Below are 21,584 nucleotides of genomic sequence, written 5' to 3' on the forward strand. Positions count from 1 at the left end.
AATTACTGATGCACTCCTCATAGTGAGGTAGCTCATAAGTCTGAAACAAAGCCCAAGGCTTAGGAAACTTCCTGCAGAGCATCCACATCTCTACAGAAAAATTGTCTTCTTGTGAAAAAACTGTGATTTTTTTTCCCTGTTTTAACCCTGGGCAAAACCTCTTTTTAAGGGCATGCCTGAAGACTCCTGGTTCTGATTTTGTCTGTGTTCCTAGTATTCTGTCATAATTGGCCACTAAGGATAAACACCAGCATGACAGTTGTGGGTGTCTGCTTCACATGTAGCAATTAAAACCTTTTCCCTAAAGCATGATGGTTATCAAGTGGGAGGACCCTAGAGGCTCCACTCAGCTTTCCTTGAGTGTTCATTACCTGCTGCACACCAGCGTTGCCTCCATTCAAAATGGCAATCCCCAGTTTCAGAGTCTCAACCACCATGAGGCTCATCTCACCTGCCAGGGTGAAGATTTGATTGAGTAACCAAGGAAACAAGTAGGTAATCATGCCTACTGGTCTTTACCCAGACAGACATGTTAATAATGATTTAGTGCCATGGTGTTCAAGCTCTGAGGGACTTCCATGGGCCCATCTATAATGGGGAAATCACCTTTGCTGGCACTTATCATCTGCAGGACCATCTCGGCAGCACCACGCTCATGGAGCCGTGCCTGCTGATACAGGGTTTTCTGCTTCTCCATCTCCTTTTCCTAGGAAAGTAAATCACAGGGAGAGCTCTGTTTTCCACCCATCCAATGCCCCCATGCCCACCCCTGCCATTCTCCTCTTAAGGGAATTCACTCTGGTGTGGTAAGTTCAAAGTAAATCTTTAGTTGGTTAAGGAAGGCAATACATATAATTTTGGATAAAGCATACTCTGAATTTTATTTGTGGATATAACATGGCTTTCTAAAATAACCTTCCCATAATTTAGTTGTTGTATAATAATGGATTTTTTATTCTTTGTGCTACTGGTAAGTATCATAGTCCTTTTGCTTTTGATATTATTGATTTTGATATTATTATTGATTATTTTGATATTATGAGTATAGGAAGCCCCTCCATGTTGAAATATGCATGTTTTTGGTGTTCTGCTATATAGAGAATATTCTCAGAGATCAACTTGGGTATATTTGTCTGAATGTAAGTAATGCCCAGTACTGCTCAGACCACAGTAAACATACATTTTCTATCTAAGCTGGGTTACTAGAATGTCCAAACTCTCCAGAATTTTAATTGCATACATTTATCTCTGTTGTGTTTTATTGGGTACTTACTTGTCCATCAAAGAATATAGGAAGTTAAGCAATGCAATTTTGGTAGTTTCAGGGTCCTTCACTATCTTGAAATCAAAGTTACTATAAGCTTATATTTATAGAATAGTAGTACAAAAATCATACCAGTATCCGCATGGATCTGATGTTTTATTTTTGGATGTTTAACCTTTTCTTCTAAAGCTACAGTATTTGGGAAGAAGTAGAACATTTCCCATCAGAACCAACAGAGTTGGGAGTGGGCACTACTGGTTAGCATGCTGCCTGCTCGTTGTTAGGTATTCAGGCAACAGCAGAGCCATGGCCAGTGGGAATGCTGTATTGTGACAGACTGGATAACTCAAATGTATACGGATGGGGAGCCTCATAAGTTAGTGTCAGCATCTACCTCTGAAGGCCTGGGCTGCTGGCCTGCAGGAGTGGTACCTTCTTAAGCTTTATGAAAACTTACTTCAAATGTTTTTTCCTTGTCTTCTTCTTCTTCATCGCCACCACTCTGACAGCTCTGGGTTTCAGGGAGCAGGGAAACAAGGAGACAGACACCAAATTAAAGGTGAATCTCTAATAAACACAACTCTGTCTACTGTCTTGCAAGGATAGGGGACAGGCTATAATGTGCTGGCACCTTGCGATCTTATCACTTTGTAAAACCAGGAACATAGTGACCATTGTGGGGCAACATTCTGCATTCAGTGTCACTTCTGCAGTTACTGAGGGGCTAAGAGATGAACAATGAGAACACCGAGATCACACACTTGGTGGGAATCATTCTGTGTTCAATACTGATCTCATTCCCTTCCCTGGTAAAACTCTTGTGTGAATAGGAATCGAGGAATGTAGGCAGCTCTCCTCTTTCAGACTGATACTAGGGCCAAGACAATAAAATTGGGACACCTAGGCTGTGACTCCATTCCCACTGGGGTTGTGTGGTATGGTGGAATAAAAGAGCAGGTGGCTCCTGTACTCCAACATGTCCCCCGTCCTGAGAGTTTTCTGTTTGAAAAGGAGCAGTTTCTGTATCCATTTTCAGCATCCCAGAGTGTGACATTCTTCTACGTGACATTCATCTGGCCACTGTGGCTCTTCCAGAATGCTGGGTTCTTCCTCTACTGTCCAGCCCATTTCCTTCACCAACATTCATGTTTAAATCACTTGACACCCACTGAGCACTGACTGAAATGCCAAGTCCCCTCAAGCTGGCATTAGGTCATGTAAACTAAGGTGTCCTTAGGAGGATGGTAGAGAAGTTTACTAATGTCAGACTTATGGCACATGAGTCATATAATGCATGGAACCTGTGTCATGAGCAAATAGCAGTCATTCCTATGATGATTTCCACATGCCTGACAAGGTCCATTACAAGATAAACCAAGCAAAGTGCTGAAAGTCTGGGGATACCTTGGCCATCATGCTGGAATAGGAGGTATACAAGGGGTCATCTTCCAATTTGCTGGAAAGAACAGAGGAAATATTTAGCAGGCCACTCTTTCAACCCAGTTGAAAAGAGCATTGGTGAACTAAGTAAAAATACCCTGTACCCTAATTCTTGGAAATCACTGTGCTGGCTCATACCTAATTCTAGCACTTGGGAAGCAGAGGCAGGAGGACCAATCCAAGTTTGAGGTTTCCTGGTCTACATAGTGAGACCCTATCTCAAACAATCCAACCAAACATTCTAATTCTGGAGAGGTGTTACAATTTCAGGCTGTTTAATCTTCAGACTGTGTCTTGCATTATGATGAGAAGGCTGTAGCTCACCAGCTATTTCTTTGTGACCAAAAATAGAACAGCTCAAATCTGGCATTTCCACCCACTGCTGTTTGCAGAGGAGGGCAAGGGTTGACCACCATCTCTGGCCTGCGAGAAGAGGGCTCTAGAAATGCTGACCTTCTCTCCGTGAGAGCGTTGCGGCTAAAATGTAGGATGATCTGATGGAGTGGGTCGGGTTGCTTTTCTGTCTCTTCCTCTTCCTCGTCATCCATCCGAGGAGATTTCTATAAGATCAATACAGATAGACTTTAGGCTTGGAGTCCCACACGCACCACACAACGGCATGCAAACAGAGGAGGTAAAGCGCGAAGCATAGAGGGCTTAGCCCGAAAGCACAGAAAGCAACTTCACTACCATATTTTAATTTCAAGACACCAGTCCTGAGGATGCAAGGATGGGATAGGTCTATTTATATATTTACATTTTTTCCAGCCAATCAAAGACACATTCCAATTTTATGTTAAATTAAATAAAAGGAAAAGCAAAAGGCTGACCACAGGGCAAAGAGCTACAGACTCCAGTCAGCAGAACTCTCATGCAATTCTGGGCACCCAAGATCAGGAGGAAAATTCTCAGAGTTCCTGCCATGTTTAAAATTTCTTATGGAGGGCAGGGTTGGAGAATGACTAGTTAGGCTAAAATCCTTGCTTCAGAGGTGGGACAGGGTTTGAAAAGCTCTGGGGACATTTGGCACTTAGTATATTTTAGATTCAGTCTAGCAAATTGTGTGTCTTTGTTAACATCATATTATACTAAAATCCCCCTTATTCCCCACAGCTGCCATCTTGGAACTGCAAGCCTTGCCTTGCACTCTCCTCTCATGTCACTTCTTCGCCTCTTTTTACAGAAAGGGAAATAGCAGCCAATGCCAGTAGTAAGAGTGAGTGTTCCAGCAGAGGCACAGTCGGCAGGGTATACTGTATTTGGTGAACTGGTGAGAACTACACAGGTTGTGTGATTGGTTCACAAACATGGAGCCAAAATGAAGCTCCCTGTGAACTTCACACTAACCAAGAAAGCGGGAACACCAAGGAAGTGCCTTTCCCACCAATAGGATTAAGAGGAAAGAACAAAGAACAGAAACACCAAGGGAAAGAGATGGAGAAGAAGTGTAAAAGAAAAAAAAAAAGATGAAAGGAGGAAAAGAAACAGAGAGTGACAGGGAAAGACAGAAAGAGATCTAGAAAAAGAACTGAATATGAGGAATGCAGTAGAAGACTAGAGGAGAGAGGAAGCGAGGAAGAAAAGACAAACAGCAGTAATCAGGAGCAAAAGGAACCCAGGCTGGCTGTAGAAGAGGAGGGCGCATTTTCCTTCTGGACAGGATGGAGCTGCTATGTGACACTGCTACAATACCCGCTGCTTCCTTTGTGTGACATTTTGAGTGGTCTGTTAGAGATTGTGCATGCTGGATTTTCTGAAGGGCCATCATACAAAGGTGAGGTTCAGAAAGAAAGGGAATGTAAGACGCATCATCCCCAAAGCACAGATATTATTAGGAATGGGGGGTCTTGGGTGGATAAGGCTGACCTCCTGTAACCAATGGTGCTCAAAACTTAGCTTGGCATGAACTTCCCATGACATGGCTGCACACCTCAGAAATATTAGTTGTTATGATGGCGATGAGGGTGAGAACAGCAGTAACATCCCCAACTGAAAACTCATCCTCTGGCTCTCATGATCATTAGCAATGCCTCCCTGACAATTTACACAGTTAGTTCCTTTCAAATCAATACAACCCAGTCTTCGTGAAAACCCGATTTTCATAACATGACACAAACACCAATACAAAAATCAAACTCATTCACATCTACATCTGCTCCCAGTTGAGTCAGTACTTACAGCCAAATCCTGTACTAGTTTCTCTTCAAAGGAATACGCCTCTGTTTCTATCCAAAATCTCTGATAGCCATGGAGGAAGAGGTTAATAGAGCGGTGCCTGAGCGGAAGGGTGAGAGGGAGATCAAGAGGGGTCCATGGGACTCATGGTTTTAGTTTGGGTGGTTAGTGGTTAGTAAGTGGGACAGGTTTTTGTTTGTTTGATTGTTTTGTACAATTCTTGTCCTCTGATTGGTCAGGGTTGTCAATAGTACTTTACAAACATTCATTTCAAAGAAACCAGAATCCTGTACTTAAGCAGTTCTCAAATACCAGAGAACCTTGTCCACACGATGGTTAGAGTAAGATACGGTAGTAACTGAGCCCCACCTGCCCTCACTGAGTCTTTATCATATTTCCCTTCTAGTCAGAAATGGCTAGTTTGTTAAAGTTTCAAAATGTTTCCCTCAGATGGCAACTTAATTATTCCTTTAAGTTGGTCACCTGTCTACATAATCCAATCTAAATCATGCTGATGGTGAGTGATTTAGTCTCAGACTCAAAACACCCAAATGTGGCTTCTTTTCCTTCTTCAAGAAACATTTCAGGCTGGACAGAAGGCTTAGTGGTTAAGGCACTTGCCTGCAAAGCCTAACAACCTGGGTTCTGTTCCCTAGTACCCATGTAAAGCCAGATGCACAGAGTAGCACATGTGTCTGGAGTTCGTTTGCAGTGGCTAGAAGCCCTGGGCCATCTATTCTCTCTCACTCTCTCTCTTTCTATTCTTTCTTATCTCTGCTCATAAACAAACAATTAAATAAATACCATTTTTTAAACGAACTTTTCAACAAAGGCCCCAACTTTTACTTAGGAAGGCGGAATGTAGTCATGCTATGTCATGAGCACACCCCTCTGGGTCCCTAGGGGATAACGGCTGTGCCCTGGTGACTAGGAACACTGCATCACTAGCATGAACCACTTCCTATAAGCCAGGATTGACTTTTGAGGACACTAGCAGCCAAGTGCTTACCACATGCCAAGGGAACAGAGGGGCTGAAAGTAGAGGAAAGGCAGATAAAGAACCCAGTGTGGAGGGAGTGGCAAGGTGGGAAGCAGAGGAAATGAAGGAAAAGCCCCCAAGTTGGTTTTGGCAGAATCAAACCCTTCCTGTCTTTTAAAATCTGACCAATCAGAGTTTTACTGAAAAATTGTACAAACTTGTGTTTCTATAATGACATTAACTTATGGCCAAGAAAGGAGGCATGTGCAGAGAGGGAGCCGGTCTCTTCACAGGTTACATTACCATTAAAATGGGAATAAGCCTGTCATACTGAGTTTTTTCATTAACCTTTTCCAGCCAAACATGTTGAAAGGTGTTCAGGAAGAAATTATTAATTTTGTGTCTGGAGAGAAGCATACAGGTTTTCTTTTAAAAGTTGACATTGAAGAAACAGTTTACATAATAAAATAATTCCCATTAGCTCTTTAGTTTGGAAGATTCCATGCAGCTTAGACCATCACAAAGCAGCGAAGAGGAGTTTTCTCTACTGTTAGCTTCTCAGTGAGGTGGTTATGCAATCTACTCACGACCTCCATGATAGACAGAATACCCTGGGCGACCCTTCTAGACAACTGGCTTATGAATGGCCACATTTGATCATAATGATTTCTTGGACCTATTCTAACCTATATACAAGAAGAACTGTTGAGGGAACTCCAGTCCATATATGCAGGGATGGTGCTTTTTCAGTGGCGTTAGAAAAATAATGCTTTTCTGGCAAATAGAGTTTCTGTCTCTCCCTTGCCTTGCACTGAATGCATTTTCTTAGAGCTGAGTTTGTGTGGAAGCCATGATGCACAACCGCAGGTAGGGTCTGTCCAGAGAGAGAGCAAATGCTTGCTGACATTTTTGTTACTTCAAGAAAACACATGAGACTTCTACTCACTTTTGTATGTTTTTTTTTTTTTAAACTGGAACATGAATTTTACTTTTCTGCCAGGCCTTCAGTATTGGCTCTTCAGTGCCCAAGGTCATGTGTCGAAGGCTTGGCCTGTGGTGCTATGGGGAGGTCGTACACTTTTAAGAGGTGAGTTCTGCTAGGAGGAGGCTCGGCCATCAGGGCATGTTCCTGAACAGTATATTTGGACCTAGGCCCATCGCCCCCTCCTCTCTCTCACTCCTCGCCCCCATGAGTCAAGAATCTTTGCTTTATCCTGTGTTCTCTGGCACGATGCCAGGCCTCACTGTAGAAACAATGGCACCAAGCGACCATGGACCAACACCTATGAAATCATGAGCCCAAATAAATTAAATCGATTTACCTCAGGCATTTTGTCACAGTGATAGAAAGCTGACAACGATTCTTTTCCCTATTCTGGCACAGAATGTGCCTCATACTTCTCAGAAAAACAAAACTTCACATAGTGTCTTTTTTTTTTTTTTTGAGGTAGGGTCTCACTCTGGTCCAGGCTGACCTGGAATTAACTCTGTCATCTCAGGGTGTCCTTGAAGTCATGGCGATCCTCCTACCTCTGCCTCCCGAGTGCTGGGATTAAAGGTGTGCACCACCACGCCTGGCTTCACTTAGTTTTTATTCCAAAGGATAGGAGCATAAAACCATGTTGTACCCCTGACTAGCCATTTTAGGCATCTCCAGCCTTTTTTTAATCTTCTGTTTAAAGACAGAGACTTGCTATCTAGCTCAGCTGAGATTTAAACTTGTGGTCCTCCTGCTTCAGCCTCCGGAGTGCTGGTATCACAGGCATATCCACCACATTTAGCTAGTGTCTTCTTCATTTTGATGGCAAATACACCATGTTGGAGGATTTTCAGGTTTTATTTTTTGTACTTGCTGAAGAATGATAATTTTGGTATTAAGTGCCTGAACAGAGAAATAGCACTTTATTTCCTGAAACAAGTTAGGCTAAAGGGTTTTTAGAAAACAGCTCCCACATACCCTTTTCATCCTTACAATGACTTCTATCTCAGCAATAGTTGTGAGCTTACCTGCCTGACTTTGCACTGACCACTGATGGGCTGAGCAGGCACAAAACACCAGAGAATCTTTACTGTTTTCATTGACTTACCTTGAGTGCTTAGCAGGTACAATACACAGTTTGCAATGGCACCATGGGCCGGGGACTCATGTTATTGTCTGGGTCAAGAGCATAAGGGCCATAAGAGAACACAGCAGTGGGAGGTTAGCTTCGTTCCCAGCACCGGCTTACATGGCAGAAGAAACAAGTAGAATACATACCTGGGCAGGTTGTAGAGAGGAGCCATCCTGAAACAGGCCACCACTGCCCGCTTCCGTTGCTTTGACAATAGTTTATGCCAGACAGCCTTCTTGGACCTCAAAGGCTGTTCCACCTGAGAAGAAATCATGAGTAGGTGCACAGTATGCCGAGCTGAGTGGCAGAAAGCACTCACCCACACTCCAAAAGCATGCAACAGCTTTGGTTTCTCAACTGTAGTTAGCAAAACATGCTAATGGTTCATTTGTGAATTTCTGGGGTTTCTCCTTCTTCCCAAATGCTGTTAGACATTTATTAGTTAATGGGCTTTGGCAAGTCGTTTGTACTCTTGGTGTTTATAAAGCAGTGGGAGGGGAAAGAAACAAGAGATCTACAACTAAGAGGCACTTGGGGATGACATGGGGTGATCCTTATTTTCTATCACATGGATCTGTAACTGAGAGTTGAATTTGGAGAAGAGCTTTCTACCCTCTAGGGCAGTCTTACCTCCTTATTCCCCAGACACTTGCCTGCTCCAGGTGGAAGACAGCTGCTGAAATTCTCTGAACACGCTCCACTGTCTTTTCTGGATTGGAAGGTTCTTCATTCCTCAGAACATCTTTGTAGAGGTTCAGTTGCCATTTAACAGCTGGGTCATCAGACTGGAAATTGAAGCAAACCCATGAGGCAAGCAATTTATACTTCTTGTACTGAACTGTCCTTTTACTCATAACAGGGTTCCACAGCAACCAGACTCTCTTTATTCCCTTCCTTTCTCCCTCCTCATACTCTCTTCCTATCTCTTCTTCATTGTATTCCAAGTAAAATCTTCTCATTCTAGTCTTATATCTCTTGAATTGTCTGTTATATTTTCCATCTCTATATATCTCTGGGCTATATTTTAGACAATTTCCTTAAAGCAGTCTTTCAAATTCATAGTCTGTCCAGCTGTGTGTACCCTACATTTTATGCACATAAACTGGGGTTTAAATTTTAAGACATTTTTTATAATCACCCATTTTTGTTTTGAGGTAGTGTCTCACTCTAGTCTAGGCTGACCTGGAACTCTGTAGTCCCAGGTTAGCCTTGAACTCACAGTGATTCTCCTACCTCTGCTTCCTGAATGCTGGGATTAAAGATGTGTGCCGCCATGCCTGGTGCTACCTTTTTAAATGACACCCATCTCCCCTGCGTTTTTTTTTTCTAAAAATAATATCCAGTTATTGTTTTATGGATTCTATTGTTTCCTTTAACCACTGCTAAACATATTTATGTTTAAATTCCTTTCTATAGTTTTTAATTGCTTGACTTAGTCTCTATGCATTTCCTTAATCTCATATCATGGCAGATTTCCTTTCTTGTTTTAAAATTTTTACATGTTCCTTTACAAGAATTATATATATGTTTGACAGAGAAAGAGGGAGAGGGGGAGGGAGGGAGGGGTAGAGGGAGGGGGAGGGAGAGAGAGAGAGAAAGAGAGAAAGAGAAAGAGAGAGAGAGGAAATGGGAATGCCATCTCCAGCCACTGCAAATGAACTCCAGACACATGTGTCCCCTTATGCATCTGCCTAATGTGGGTCCTGGAGAACCGAACCTGAGTCCTTTGGCTTTGCAGGCAAACACCTTAACTGCTAAGCTATCCGTCCAGTCCTTGTCCACATCTTAAGAAGTGGAGAATCTCCAAGTGGTTTCATGGTTGACTCTTGTAGGAGATTCCTGAGTGTCACTGGTTGAGGACTAAGTTTATGCGAGTCTTTCATCTTGTATTTGAACATAAGATGTGGGTAGCTAGTCCCACACTCTTCTTCCTTTAAAGTTGTTAACTCCAGCACTGAGCACATGTCTGACTTGAGGCACCCTGTGAGTTCTCTCAATACCACTGGCCTTTCCTCACTGTAAAGATTTAAAGTGTCTTTTTATTTTCTGGGAGCTGGAATTTTTGTTACTTCTTTTTTTTTTTTTTCTAGAGTATTTTATCATTCATCCTTAAATGTTTGGGTAGAAACAACGTATAAATTATCTGTTTTTTTAAAGTATGACAACTCAGACACATGATCATTTTGTTTTGAAATATCTCCAGAGAGGGAGGTGCTAAAATGTCCTCCAGGCACCCATCTCACTATTTAACAAACCTCACATTCATTCAATAAATGTTGAAACTTAGTCCAAATACCCCCTACAGTGCCTGCTTTATTTAGTGGGAAGTTTGAAGATACACTTTATCAGAGGCCTCTTTGCATTAGCAAAGGACAAAGCAAAAATTAAAGGCATAGACACAGAGCTAGTCTTAGCAACTGCATGCGTACTATGTGTGATATATACACATGTGTGCAGATACTTGTGTTCCATGCATTTGTAGAGGTCAGAGAATTTTAGGTGCTCTAGTGCTTATCCATGTACTTCGTTGAGATGGGGATCTCTCCTATAACTTAGATCTTCCATTTTCAGTCAGTGAACCCCAACATTTTTCCAGTCTCTGCACCCACTGGACTGCAGTTACACATATGCATGATCATATCCAGCTAGATTTTTACATGGGTCTTGGGTTCTCCCAGGCCCTCAGGCATAAGCATCAAATGGTCTGAAATGCTGAGCTATATCCCCAGCATATGCTGATTTCCTTAACCTAGGCTTTCTTTGTAGCTCAGGCTGGCCTTGCACTTGCTATTGTAGTCATGGGTGGCTTTGAACTCCTTATCTGCCTACATCACCTCCCAGTCTTAGCAATTCAACACAAGTTTTAGGACATATTTAAAAAATGTGAGCCAGGTGTGGTATACATCTGGGATTCTTGCACTTTGGAGGCTGAGGCAGGAGGATTATGAGTTCAAGGCCAGCCTAAGCTGAACAGCAAGACAGATAGACAGACATATGAACAAATAAACCACCACTATGGGTAAGGAAGTGGACCCCCATGGCCAGAAGGGTATTTCCCAGACTCCCTGCAAGAGTCCTGGGCATCCTGTGAGACCCCCAGGGTATCCTGTGAGATTTTCTCCCCCAGGTACCTTCTAAGACCCCCAGGTACGCTGCTCATCACCTTTTCCTGTAAGTGCAGGTTATTCCGCAGATGCTCCTTCACCTCTTCATCAGTGTCCCTCTGTAAAAGATGTGACATTTTACTCTCACCATGGAAGTGCAAACTAGGGCACAGGGCTGTATCCATGGTCAATACACAGTTTATCTGGAATCTTTATTAGAAGAAAAACTAAAGAAACTTTATCCCAAGTTTCTGATTGCCACTTCAGCTACTTACTGTGAATCTCGATTCCTGTTCCATTGCCCCAGCCTCCCACCCTCACCCTTCAGAGGCTGAACACCCTCTGCTCCCTGTCCACACCATATGCTCAGCCCAGCCACACTGGCAGCTTACGTAGCTGTATCGTGATTTTGCGAGGGAGATGAGCTCCTGGTCGCCTGGAGTGCACATATTCAGACCGATGGGCAGCATTTTCTTGAGCGCAGCCACGATGAGGGAGGTCTGGATGGAATATAAGTCTCCCCGGCGCTTTGTCTTCTTCCTTTCCTGGTCCTGTCCTCCAGACTAGGAGATGATGTTGAAATAAAGAGAGGGGCTCAGTGACTCTCTGAAAGGAATTGTCTCATCTCAGGGGTAGCTTGCTTCCTTGTGGCCCTGTCCGTACTGGCTGGGCCTTACTACATTTCAAAGAATAATGAAAAAAACAAAACAAAAAAGTGTGTTAAGCAAAGACAAACCAGGTGGCCATGAAAGACCAGCCCTAGCCGGAACCTTCTCTTCTGTACATGCGCACAGAACCACGGTAGCTCAACACACACCACAGACACTTACGTACTTCTACACCCAATGAACAACACAGAGACAGAAAACCTGGTGTGTTGCAAAAGAATGATTTCTTAACAGCTAAATAAGCCCCACAAAGAATTCAGGATCCTGCCACTGGGGGCTCAGTAAAAATGCAGAAGAGTATGTTATAGTTCCCGTGATCTGCACTTCCAGGGGGACACTGGTATTCCGGAGCAGTAGCCTCCCCAAATGAGGCAATGCAACTTCCTACAGGAAAAGGAAGGGCTGCTTCGGGATCTGGCTGGGACAAAGGTGTGAGCAAAAAAGGAATGAAAGGAAAGAACTCTCCAAGTTCATGGGAGCTTGTTTTGCTTGTAAATTTCCATCCTCTTCAGAGTTCCTTAGCTAAAGTAGTGGCTTTGTTTGTTTGTTTTTGAGACAGGGTCTCACTCAAGCACCCACTGGCTTCCAACTCACTATGTTGTCCATGCTGGCCCCAACTTTCACCAACCCACCTGCCTCACCCTCTCAAATGCTCACCATACCTGGCACAAAGAAATAGGTTTGAGAAAGGGAGCCAACTTACTGGGCTATGGAAGGTAGCAGCCTGTGAGCAAGCAAATGAGAATCGCAGCACCCAGAAGACATGCTGACTTAGGTGAGTTTGAGGAGATAAGGTGGTGGTGTAATATGATTTCTGTGATCTAGGCTTACAGGAACAATGCTAACATGTCGTGCCCTTCTTGGAGTTTGCTTCAGTCTGAGTAGGTACCTGCTAGAAGTAGGAGGGCTTTGTGTCAAGAAACTACTCTGGTACCTCTATGGAAGCTTTGCTTCATGAGGTCTGCAGCAATGGAGAGGAAGCAATGTGGCTTACAATAACCCACAGAATAGATCTCTGTGTCCCCATCACTCCTCTAGAACTGGCACTTAAGATCTGGGAATCTGGGTAAGAGCAGAATTTGTTCTGTGAGGTTACTTTTCCAAAAGAAAGAGTTAGAATTAACATTGCCTTTGGATGAATCTCTTTGCCCTCTTACCCTCCACTGTGTGAAATAGACTCGCAGTGATCACTGACACTCAGCGGAGCATGTACTTCTCCCACCATGCTGTGCAAGTAGCACCCAGAGGTGGTTATATTTAAGAAACTTGTCAGGATGAACACTGCCAGTTAACCCTCCATTTTCAGGGCCACCATGTCCTCAGTGCTCCAAAACACCAGATCAGCCCCAGAATGCAGTGGAAATGAGTGAGATTCAGGAGCCGGGAGAATGATGCTAAGAAAAGGAGGTTTCTTGTGTGCAGAATGCAGCAAAAGTGGAAACTGAGTCACATAAAACTGCCAGTTCTAACACTCACTGAGCACTTCCTAGGTTCCTTCCATATTCTGCCATAGAGTATAGACTTCTAAAGGTGTGTCCAAGAGCAAAATTCATGAGCAGTCTATCACCCTTGAACACACTTAAAATCACTCATTAAAGATTGAACTGGTTATGAGCCTGTAAACTATGTAGTATCATATGTGTGCATGTGCAAATGATAATACACAGTATAGAATATGCTAAACTGTACTTGGATTTGATACTGAATTTAAATTATTTCCCACTTATTCTCCATTTGATTTTGCCTATCTCATGTATAACTTTAATATGCCTGGCATGTAAATAAACATTTCTAGGCCTCATGACAACCCTGAGGATAACAAGTCACTTTATAACTGAAAATATGAGGCTCAAGGATGGTAAGTAATTTCTTTTCAAGGCCACACAGTAAGTAAGCCTCTGAGCCATCACCTAGATGTAAGGTCTAGCTTGCCAAGGCTTTTCTGTTTTTCTCTGTAAGCTGCATGTGACCTGCATGTCTCCCATTCTCTCCACATATCTTAGGTCAGAGGATTTGGAACAACAGCAGCAGATACTGTTAATGAACAGAAAGACACAAATGTTCACATAACCTTGAGGATAAATAGAAAATTGTCATGGGGCTTATTCTGTCACAGATATGTTTTGTGCAAGAGCTTATGGCTATCTGCTGATTCCAAATCCTTGAATTGGGTTCTGGGAAAGCTTTCTTTGAATCACAAGAGCCTGAGAACAAGAAGAAAAACTTGGACACTGTGAAAAGAGTGGTGCCACTAATAGAAACAATGACTCTGAACCTAGTGGTGTGACAACAGGTGAAGGCTCTCAGGTTCCCACACCTTGTCAGTCACCCTATCTATAGAGAGAGGATAACTGGGGAAGGAGCACAGATAGCAAGGAGAACTCGGTTAGAGTGAGGCTTGGCCAGCTTGTCCAACTTCCCCATCCCAAGGCTGGTTAGGCCTACATTCACTTTCTGAAAGGCAGCTGTCTTCCCTGGAGCAGGCCTTGGGATTAATAGGTGGGAAAATCCATTCTGTACCACCCCCATGGTGATCACAGTGCAAGGGGGGGGGGGCAGAGCCTGGCACCACTAACACTATGACAGAAATGACACATCATGCATTTGACCTGTACCTTTACTTGCATGGCCTGTGTGGAAAGACAAAAGGGAAGAAACAAGAACAGTCAGTCAGTAAAAGCAGGGGTCACGGCATAAAGTAGCACATGTTAATCACAGCTTCTTAGGTGAGTATAGCATGAAAAGTGAGTGAGCAGTTAGGATGCAGGTTAATTTGCCCATAAATAATTATACCCAGATCAAACACTTCAGCCTGGCAGGGAGGCCACCTGAGAGACTAGCCTTGCAGAGTGTGCTACAGACCCCAGACACAGCGGCCCCTCACACAGGCTCTCTTTAGATTACAAGTTTCCTTTTTTTTTTTTTTTTTAACCACAGTATACTACAGACATTCTACATGTAACTGAAGACATCAAGGTTTCCTCCTTCCACCCACCACATTATCAACTCTAGCAGATGTGTGGCAGTAAGAACAGAGAGGAGAGCTGAGTCAAGGGTGAAAGACTGTGCTTATGCTAACATGCTAAATGGTTTACTTTAAAAAAATAAAAATAAAAATAAAAATATTGCTCTAAGAGGTTGGGACGTAGCTCCATGGTAGGCACTTGTGGAGCACGCATGAGGTCCTGGGCACATTCCCCAGCACTGAAAAAAATTAAAAACAAAAACAAATTAAAAGACAAACCATATTATCTTTTGGGCCAGGCATGGTGGCATAGGACTTTAATGCCAGCCTTCAGGAAGGTAAGATAGAAGGATCAAGAGTTCAATGCCTGGCTGGGGTACATAGTAGTATTTGAGGCCAGCCCAGGCTATCTACATAGTCAGACTCTATCCCCAAAAAATAAGAGCAAGAGGTTATTCAAAGTAACTCAAAATCACCCAAACCCCAAAGACTGGAGCACCTCCCTCCTTATTACACTGTGACTTTTAAATATACTTTAGGCTCAAGGCTCCTACATACTGAAGGCTATAGTTTTATTCTTTTCTTAACAGATTGCTAAAATTATTTGGCTAATTTGATTATCTAATTATAGTTCATATACCTTCAAAATAATTTCATTTCCCACACACTATCAGTAATATTTTATGATCTGATGACTTTATATGTAGATCTTATAGGAAAAAATAAACCCAGGCTTTGCAATCTCCATACTTTCCAGAGATATGGGAGGTTGATGAACATATACCACCTGGTGGTATTCTGTACCTATATAGTGCAGGGGGTTCGCCTCAGGCTTTGGTCAAAGGCAAACCTTCGCCATGGGAAGTTTCCACCCCACAGAGAGGACAAGTGAGGTGAAGACAAGTCCACACTAGACATTAGAGGAAAGAATGATTTCTGAAAGTTAGTCTGAGGCACAAGGGGAGATGTGGGGAGGAGGGGAAGGATAGTCATGAGAAAACAGGAAGAGAATGAAAGGAGGCCCAGGGGTTACAGGTAGAAGGAGAGAGAGGGATAGCAGAGTGAGCAAGCAAGAGGGAGTCAGAGACAGTTTGAATGCAAAAATGAAAAACCCAAATGCAAGACCAAAGAAAGTAAAAAAAGAAAAGAGAGGAAGTGAAGGAGTATAGTAAGAAAAAAGGGAGATAGAGCAAAATACACTTATAACTGAATGCCCTTGAAAGACTCAAGTCTGTCTTCTAAAATAATTCATCTTTTTTCAACCCACTGGAAATACTCTAATTCTTATATTACGGCTTTATTTTAGCTTCTTGTTTAGAACCTTAGTCAAGGAACTGGCCTGCCTTTGACTAACCATTCTAACTTACCATTCCCCTTGGAGGAGACAGCTGCTGTTTCTCCAGAAAACAAAACAAATTTAAAAACAAATAATACTTGCTTAGCTTAGTTACATTTAGCTTCACATATGTTTGCAAACTGGTGTTATATAAACAAAATATACAGTGATCTTTCAAAAACAATCTGCACTGGCTGCCAGGAAGGTAATATATCTTTGAAGTGACCTTCAGTTAATCAATTTATGAACAGTGTGGCCCACTGTATATTTTCTGTGCTTCCTTTCCATCTGTAGTGACATAGGCAATGTGTGTGGCATGCAACATTCACAGATACCTCCACAAAAGTTGCCATATGCACAGAGGGCAATTTCATTTATACAACACCAGAGCTGAATCAAGAGTGGAAACAAAAGCAAGCAAAGGTTATACAGGTGCCATTCAGACTAGGTGGCAGAGCTAAGTGCAGGGATGGTAGAGCAAGAGGGATTCAAGTGATACAGAAGAAGACTCCCTTCTTGGCTCCCCAGTATTTAATTTTATATTCAAAAATTATAAATGGTAGAGTTATTATTTTTTAGAGGCAAGGTATCCATCTGCTTTAAATAAAGTATGTATCCAATGATATTCTGTCCTAGTGATACTGCCAAAAACTGACTTTTAACCAGACCTTTGTGGTAGAACTGGGAAAGGTCAGATAGTATGCTCAGCCCCACTGGACATATTGGAAACGTGGGCCCCGAGGACTTAAGTAAATGACACAAAGCTGTCGCTCTAGACCATAGCTGTGCCAAGGGCAGAACGTAATCTCCTTTCTATCTCCAGTCTGCTTGCTACTGTACTCTATTTAACTGAGACAACAGGAACATCATGAATGAATACTTCTTACCCTGAATACCATGGCAAATACTTACCATCCATGGGCAGAGCACTTTTCGTTCAGTTACAGTGTAACTTTGACCCTATTCTATATGGCTTAGAAATAATTGGCATAGAACTGCAGTGGAAATGAAAGGGTTTCTCCTGATGATCACAATTCCACAGGGAAGATGTTCAGATTTTGAACATGACCATCCTCTGGCCAAACAAATAGAATCCTTTCTTCATTCAGTATGTGAATGAACAGAATGGTAGGTTGGTTGGTTCATGAGTACTGAAATGGTTTTCTTGTCACCTTACCTATTCCTAAAGGTAAACCAAAGGATTGAGATGTCTTTACCATTTCTGTTCTTTTGGGTGCCAGATCATTATATCAGATTGCCATGGATGCTTCTCAGCCTTGAGCTAAAGGATCTATCCTAAGTTCAAGATCATATGAAGCTTGCCTGGGATTTGATGATTTTCTGTAGGAAGACCAAGTTAAATGAAACTTTGAAGGCTGTAAAAAGACCCTAAAGAGACAATTTTGGACAAAATAGATGTCTGAGGGATCTGAAGACTGAGAAATCCTGTCTTATATACCTCAAGGGCACACATGTGGTCATGAATAGGTGGGTATAAACTGAATCTTGAAAATCAATTAACATTATCTCAAGCACCAAATGGACTCACTATAAAGTGCCACAGTGGCCAAGAATCTTCCTGAATGTGAGCCTTCTGCTTTGTAGTTGGGCAAGTTTGTATGTCAGCTTTCTATAACAGTACATGTATCAAAGGTACATTCTAATGTACATGCATGTGACCCCTACAATCAAATTCTGGGTGATGTATTAATACCACAACAGCTAAAAGATGGAAGACCCAGAGTTCAGAGTGGCTGTGCCTAGCCAGAGCCACTGCCCTCTTGGTACAGCTCCAGGCCTCAAAGTTTTCGTCTTTGGTGTCATAACAGCCCCTGTCTGTGGCTCTATAAGCATGGGCCCTCTGTTCCAAGTGGTTACTGTAAAGACACCCAAGATCTTCACTATGAGCTTAAGATTCCCATATTTCCAAAACTGACTTCCACCTGTGAATGGTCTGCACACACACTCCACATTCTTGCTTTACACAGGTGGTTCTGTTCCAGCAACGAGAGGGATGTGCATCTCAAGTATTACAGATCACTTAAACTTGGCAAGTACAGCCAACCTCTTTGAAGCACATATCTCAAGAAAACAGTCAAGAGTCAGTTGTAATGGCTGGTAACAAGACATTACACTTAAGGATGCTTTCATTTGTATCCTCACCCCAAAGAGCATGATTGATAACTGTCTCCAGTCACAATGATGAAGCTTCATTGTGCAGAGCTGACTCAGAAAGAACCACAAGGCCAGTTCCCCTCCTGTAGCACAATTCCTCCTGATAGGTTACTCTTTTTTTTCAGACACATGCCAGGTATGCCCTCTTTCACACATCTCCTGTAGGGAGATGGACAAATGTCTGGCTTTCTCTGTACAAGTGTCATGGAAAACAAACACAAGGCACTAAGAGGTCAACACATCTGAAAACAGACACTGGTGTTTCATACAGGAAGAAAACAGATATAATGCAAGAGCATGTGGCATGGAAGTCATTAAGCAAAGTCATTCCCAGCAGAACATGTCAGCTTTGGCACACAGGAAGAAACAATTTTATTTTTAAACCAGTGGCAGCAGCTTGCTGTGGAGACCTCTGAAATGCCTTAAGCAAGTCTTGATGCTTAAACTTTTTGACATAAAAGCACCTATTTATTCATAAAATGTGCTGACCATGTATATTTGAGAGCAGATTCTTCTGGCTCATTCTCAAAGAAACAACACTAGAGACTGTTGGTTACATAGTGTGATCTAAGTGAGGTATGTTGCTAATCCACTCAAAAGATGAACTTAGCTAAGGCTAAGTTGAAGCATCTTTGGAAGTGACTTCTGAGGACTTACTTTTGACATCTTGCTTTTGCTGTCTCCAGTTAAAAATGCCAAATTATTAATTTCATTTTGAATCACAAAGTTTTGCTCTTCCCTCTTGAAGTTCTAAATAGGGAGAGAGGGATTTAAAAATGAAGCATTATAAGAAAGGTTTTCAAAATTTATACCTTTCCCAACCATTCTAAACTCAGAGCACAAATGTATCCTTACATGAGATTTACACCACAGAATGAAGACCTCTGCCACCATGCGGAAGAGCTGGTCAGAATCAGCATCGGGGCTTTTCAGCCAGTTCGATCTGCATTGAAAACAGGGCCATGAAATTCATTAGGGATTATAATATTCACACTTTAAAAATAATACCAACATGTATTGTCTAGATGAAGTTTAATTCCCATCCTAAGATACTAACAAGGGAGGGTGTTAGTATATTCCTTATATATAGGTACAGGTTAAATTCAGAATTAAGGTAAATATCATTTTGTTTTTATTAAAGGCTCAAGAATCATGTTAACTAAATATGCCAGAAATCAACATTTCAAAATTATCACACATATGTTTTGTTTTTTCTGAAAATAAATGAGTCCATTGAAATTAAGCTTGAAGTCTGAGGACAGACTACCCCAAAAGCAGAGAGGTTTATGAGCACAGCAGGACTAGTAAAATGTTGGCCATCATGACATTTCATCTTGTCCTTGACAGTGTCATTGTAAAGCCTCTGAAACTCTGAGCCTTATAAATAGACCATGCCCCACTCCCTTTCCTTTCAAAGCCAGTTTTAGAGATGAAACTTGTAAGACAATGTACTTTTTTGCTATCATTTAAAGGGTAGGAGCAGAAAACAAATATTTCTTATATGACAATATCCTAAATACCTTGAAAATTCTCTATTAAACAGGTACTACTGTTTAAAAAGAAAACTAGGTAGAGTTAAGCAATCACATGATACTAATAAAGTCACACTGAGTCAAACTCAGTCACTTTCTATCAGTCGTTTTGCTCTTAAGTATCTTATATATTTGAATTAAATATTTCTAAAAGATAGGGTGGATTGCTATTTCAAATATTTGCACAGAACAATTAAAAATAAAACACTGCTGGTCGCTGGTCTAACATCAGATGGGTGGGTGGGTTTTACTTCACATTAAGCCAATTTCCAGCTTTATCAGATATGAACTGGATATTCCATCATTCTACTATGACAGTATCTGGAATTAGTGGACATCCCTCATGTTAAAGGCTCAGTCCCAAGGCAAGCCTGCTCCCCACTTCAATACCAGCTAGCCCCAGATTGTGACCTGCTCTTTTAATCAACTGGATGTAAATCATACCTTTGATAAATCCCTCTTTGGAAGATTCCTAGTCTACTCTGGTTCTCAGGCCTCTTGAGCTCCCTGAACTCCATTGTAGGTTTTTCAAACCCTTAGTAGCCATTCTGTAACCTAGATACCTACACACACACATATGCACATGCACACATACAAATATATGTATATATTTACTGTGCAATGGTTGTATGATATTATAAGAGCAGCTCACAGAATCTAAGAACTCACTGTAGTCATTATTACTAGCTTATCATACATACAACTTAGGAGCAGCCACATGGAAGAGAGGCAAGGGAAAGGTGTGATCTGAGAGCCTAGGGGTTCCATACCCTCTCCAAGTATACCACTTTTGTTTTCCTCATTGCATCATGTCTCTAAACCCTACAGTTTACAGTTTCTAAGGAGGCTCCATTACATAAGCATGATTCATTAGATTGCTTGCCTTTGGTGATTAACTTAGTGTCCAGCCTACTTACAGAGGGTATATCTGCAGTTCCAAACATCCAACCATGTGGTTGATTTTTCTGGCAATCAGCCCTCACCCTCCAGAGTCATCATTAGAATGGGCTCAAAATTATTATGTAAAACAGTGGTTTTTCAAGCTGTTTTTCCATGACAGACTGTTTTACAAGTGACATGTGACCCCATTTTGAGGATGGAGGACGTCTCTCTGTACCTTGGCGGATGTGTAAACACCACCATCTGTCTGGCTCCACTTATGCAGCACAGACTAATAAATAACTTATTCCTAAAAGCAGAAAGTGCCACTCCATAAATTTATCAGAGTACATTGGGACTATCAAAACACATGTGCACATCAAAATCATATTAGGAAAACCAGACCTGATAACTTACCAGATGTACCAGAGTGAAGAATGGGTGCAGATCCCTTGTTTGGACCCCGTAAAGAAGAAAACAACTAATGCTACAATAGCCATGGCCCCACTGACCTGTCATTTGAACCCCACCCCTCCCCCAAGTAGGTGTCAACAGGTCAATAGGTAAAGACCTCCCAGTTACTCCAGGGACTTCATCTCAGCCAAGTCCCCATTGTTGATACAGCCTACTGGAATTGCTGTGTGCCCGACTGTTGTGTGCCTGGATCTGCTGTCTGTTCATCTACACGGACTCGGTCCTGCCCTTTGCTTCTATAGCCTATGTGCTCCCACACCTTTCTCTTGCAGCTCGTGGCGTTGAAGCTCAGCTGTACTTTGATCTTGCAGCCTGACTGTATGTGGCAGAGGCAGCAGAGCGTCCACAGCAATCCTCCAGCCAGGCTTCTTTGCGTTCCTAACAGCTTTCCAGGCCTCTTAGCTCTTTGAATTCAGTTGTAGCTTTTTAAACCCTTTGGTAGCCATTCTGTAACCTATGTATATATAGACATATTTACTGTG

The 21,584-nt window shown here is 42.2% G+C and overlaps 1 protein-coding gene across 10 annotated transcripts in view; it reads right to left on the minus strand.

The window, feature by feature from the left end:
* Ryr3 (ryanodine receptor 3) overlaps window positions 1–21,584 on the minus strand; it is a 598,743-nt gene that overhangs the window by 52,664 nt on the left and 524,495 nt on the right. For 6 of the 10 annotated variants that reach the window (XM_045155990.1, XM_045155991.1, XM_045155994.1 and 3 more), the window contains 13 exons: window positions 19,073–19,160; window positions 18,875–18,967; window positions 14,357–14,371; window positions 11,466–11,636; window positions 11,133–11,192; window positions 8,623–8,754; window positions 8,116–8,228; window positions 4,883–4,979; window positions 3,158–3,264; window positions 2,669–2,720; window positions 1,722–1,775; window positions 607–706; window positions 372–451 (listed from right to left, as the gene is read on the minus strand). In XM_045155990.1, the coding sequence (XP_045011925.1) occupies window positions 372–451; window positions 607–706; window positions 1,722–1,775; window positions 2,669–2,720; window positions 3,158–3,264; window positions 4,883–4,979; window positions 8,116–8,228; window positions 8,623–8,754; window positions 11,133–11,192; window positions 11,466–11,636; window positions 14,357–14,371; window positions 18,875–18,967; window positions 19,073–19,160 (1,162 nt within the window). The remainder of the gene's footprint in view (window positions 1–371; window positions 452–606; window positions 707–1,721; window positions 1,776–2,668; window positions 2,721–3,157; window positions 3,265–4,882; window positions 4,980–8,115; window positions 8,229–8,622; window positions 8,755–11,132; window positions 11,193–11,465; window positions 11,637–14,356; window positions 14,372–18,874; window positions 18,968–19,072; window positions 19,161–21,584) is intronic. The other 4 variants (XM_045155998.1, XM_045155993.1, XM_045155995.1 and 1 more) reach the window with 1 other exon arrangement.

This window comes from Jaculus jaculus, chromosome 8 (genome assembly GCF_020740685.1).
Source record: "Jaculus jaculus isolate mJacJac1 chromosome 8, mJacJac1.mat.Y.cur, whole genome shotgun sequence".
Taxonomy (NCBI): Eukaryota; Metazoa; Chordata; class Mammalia; order Rodentia; family Dipodidae; genus Jaculus; species Jaculus jaculus.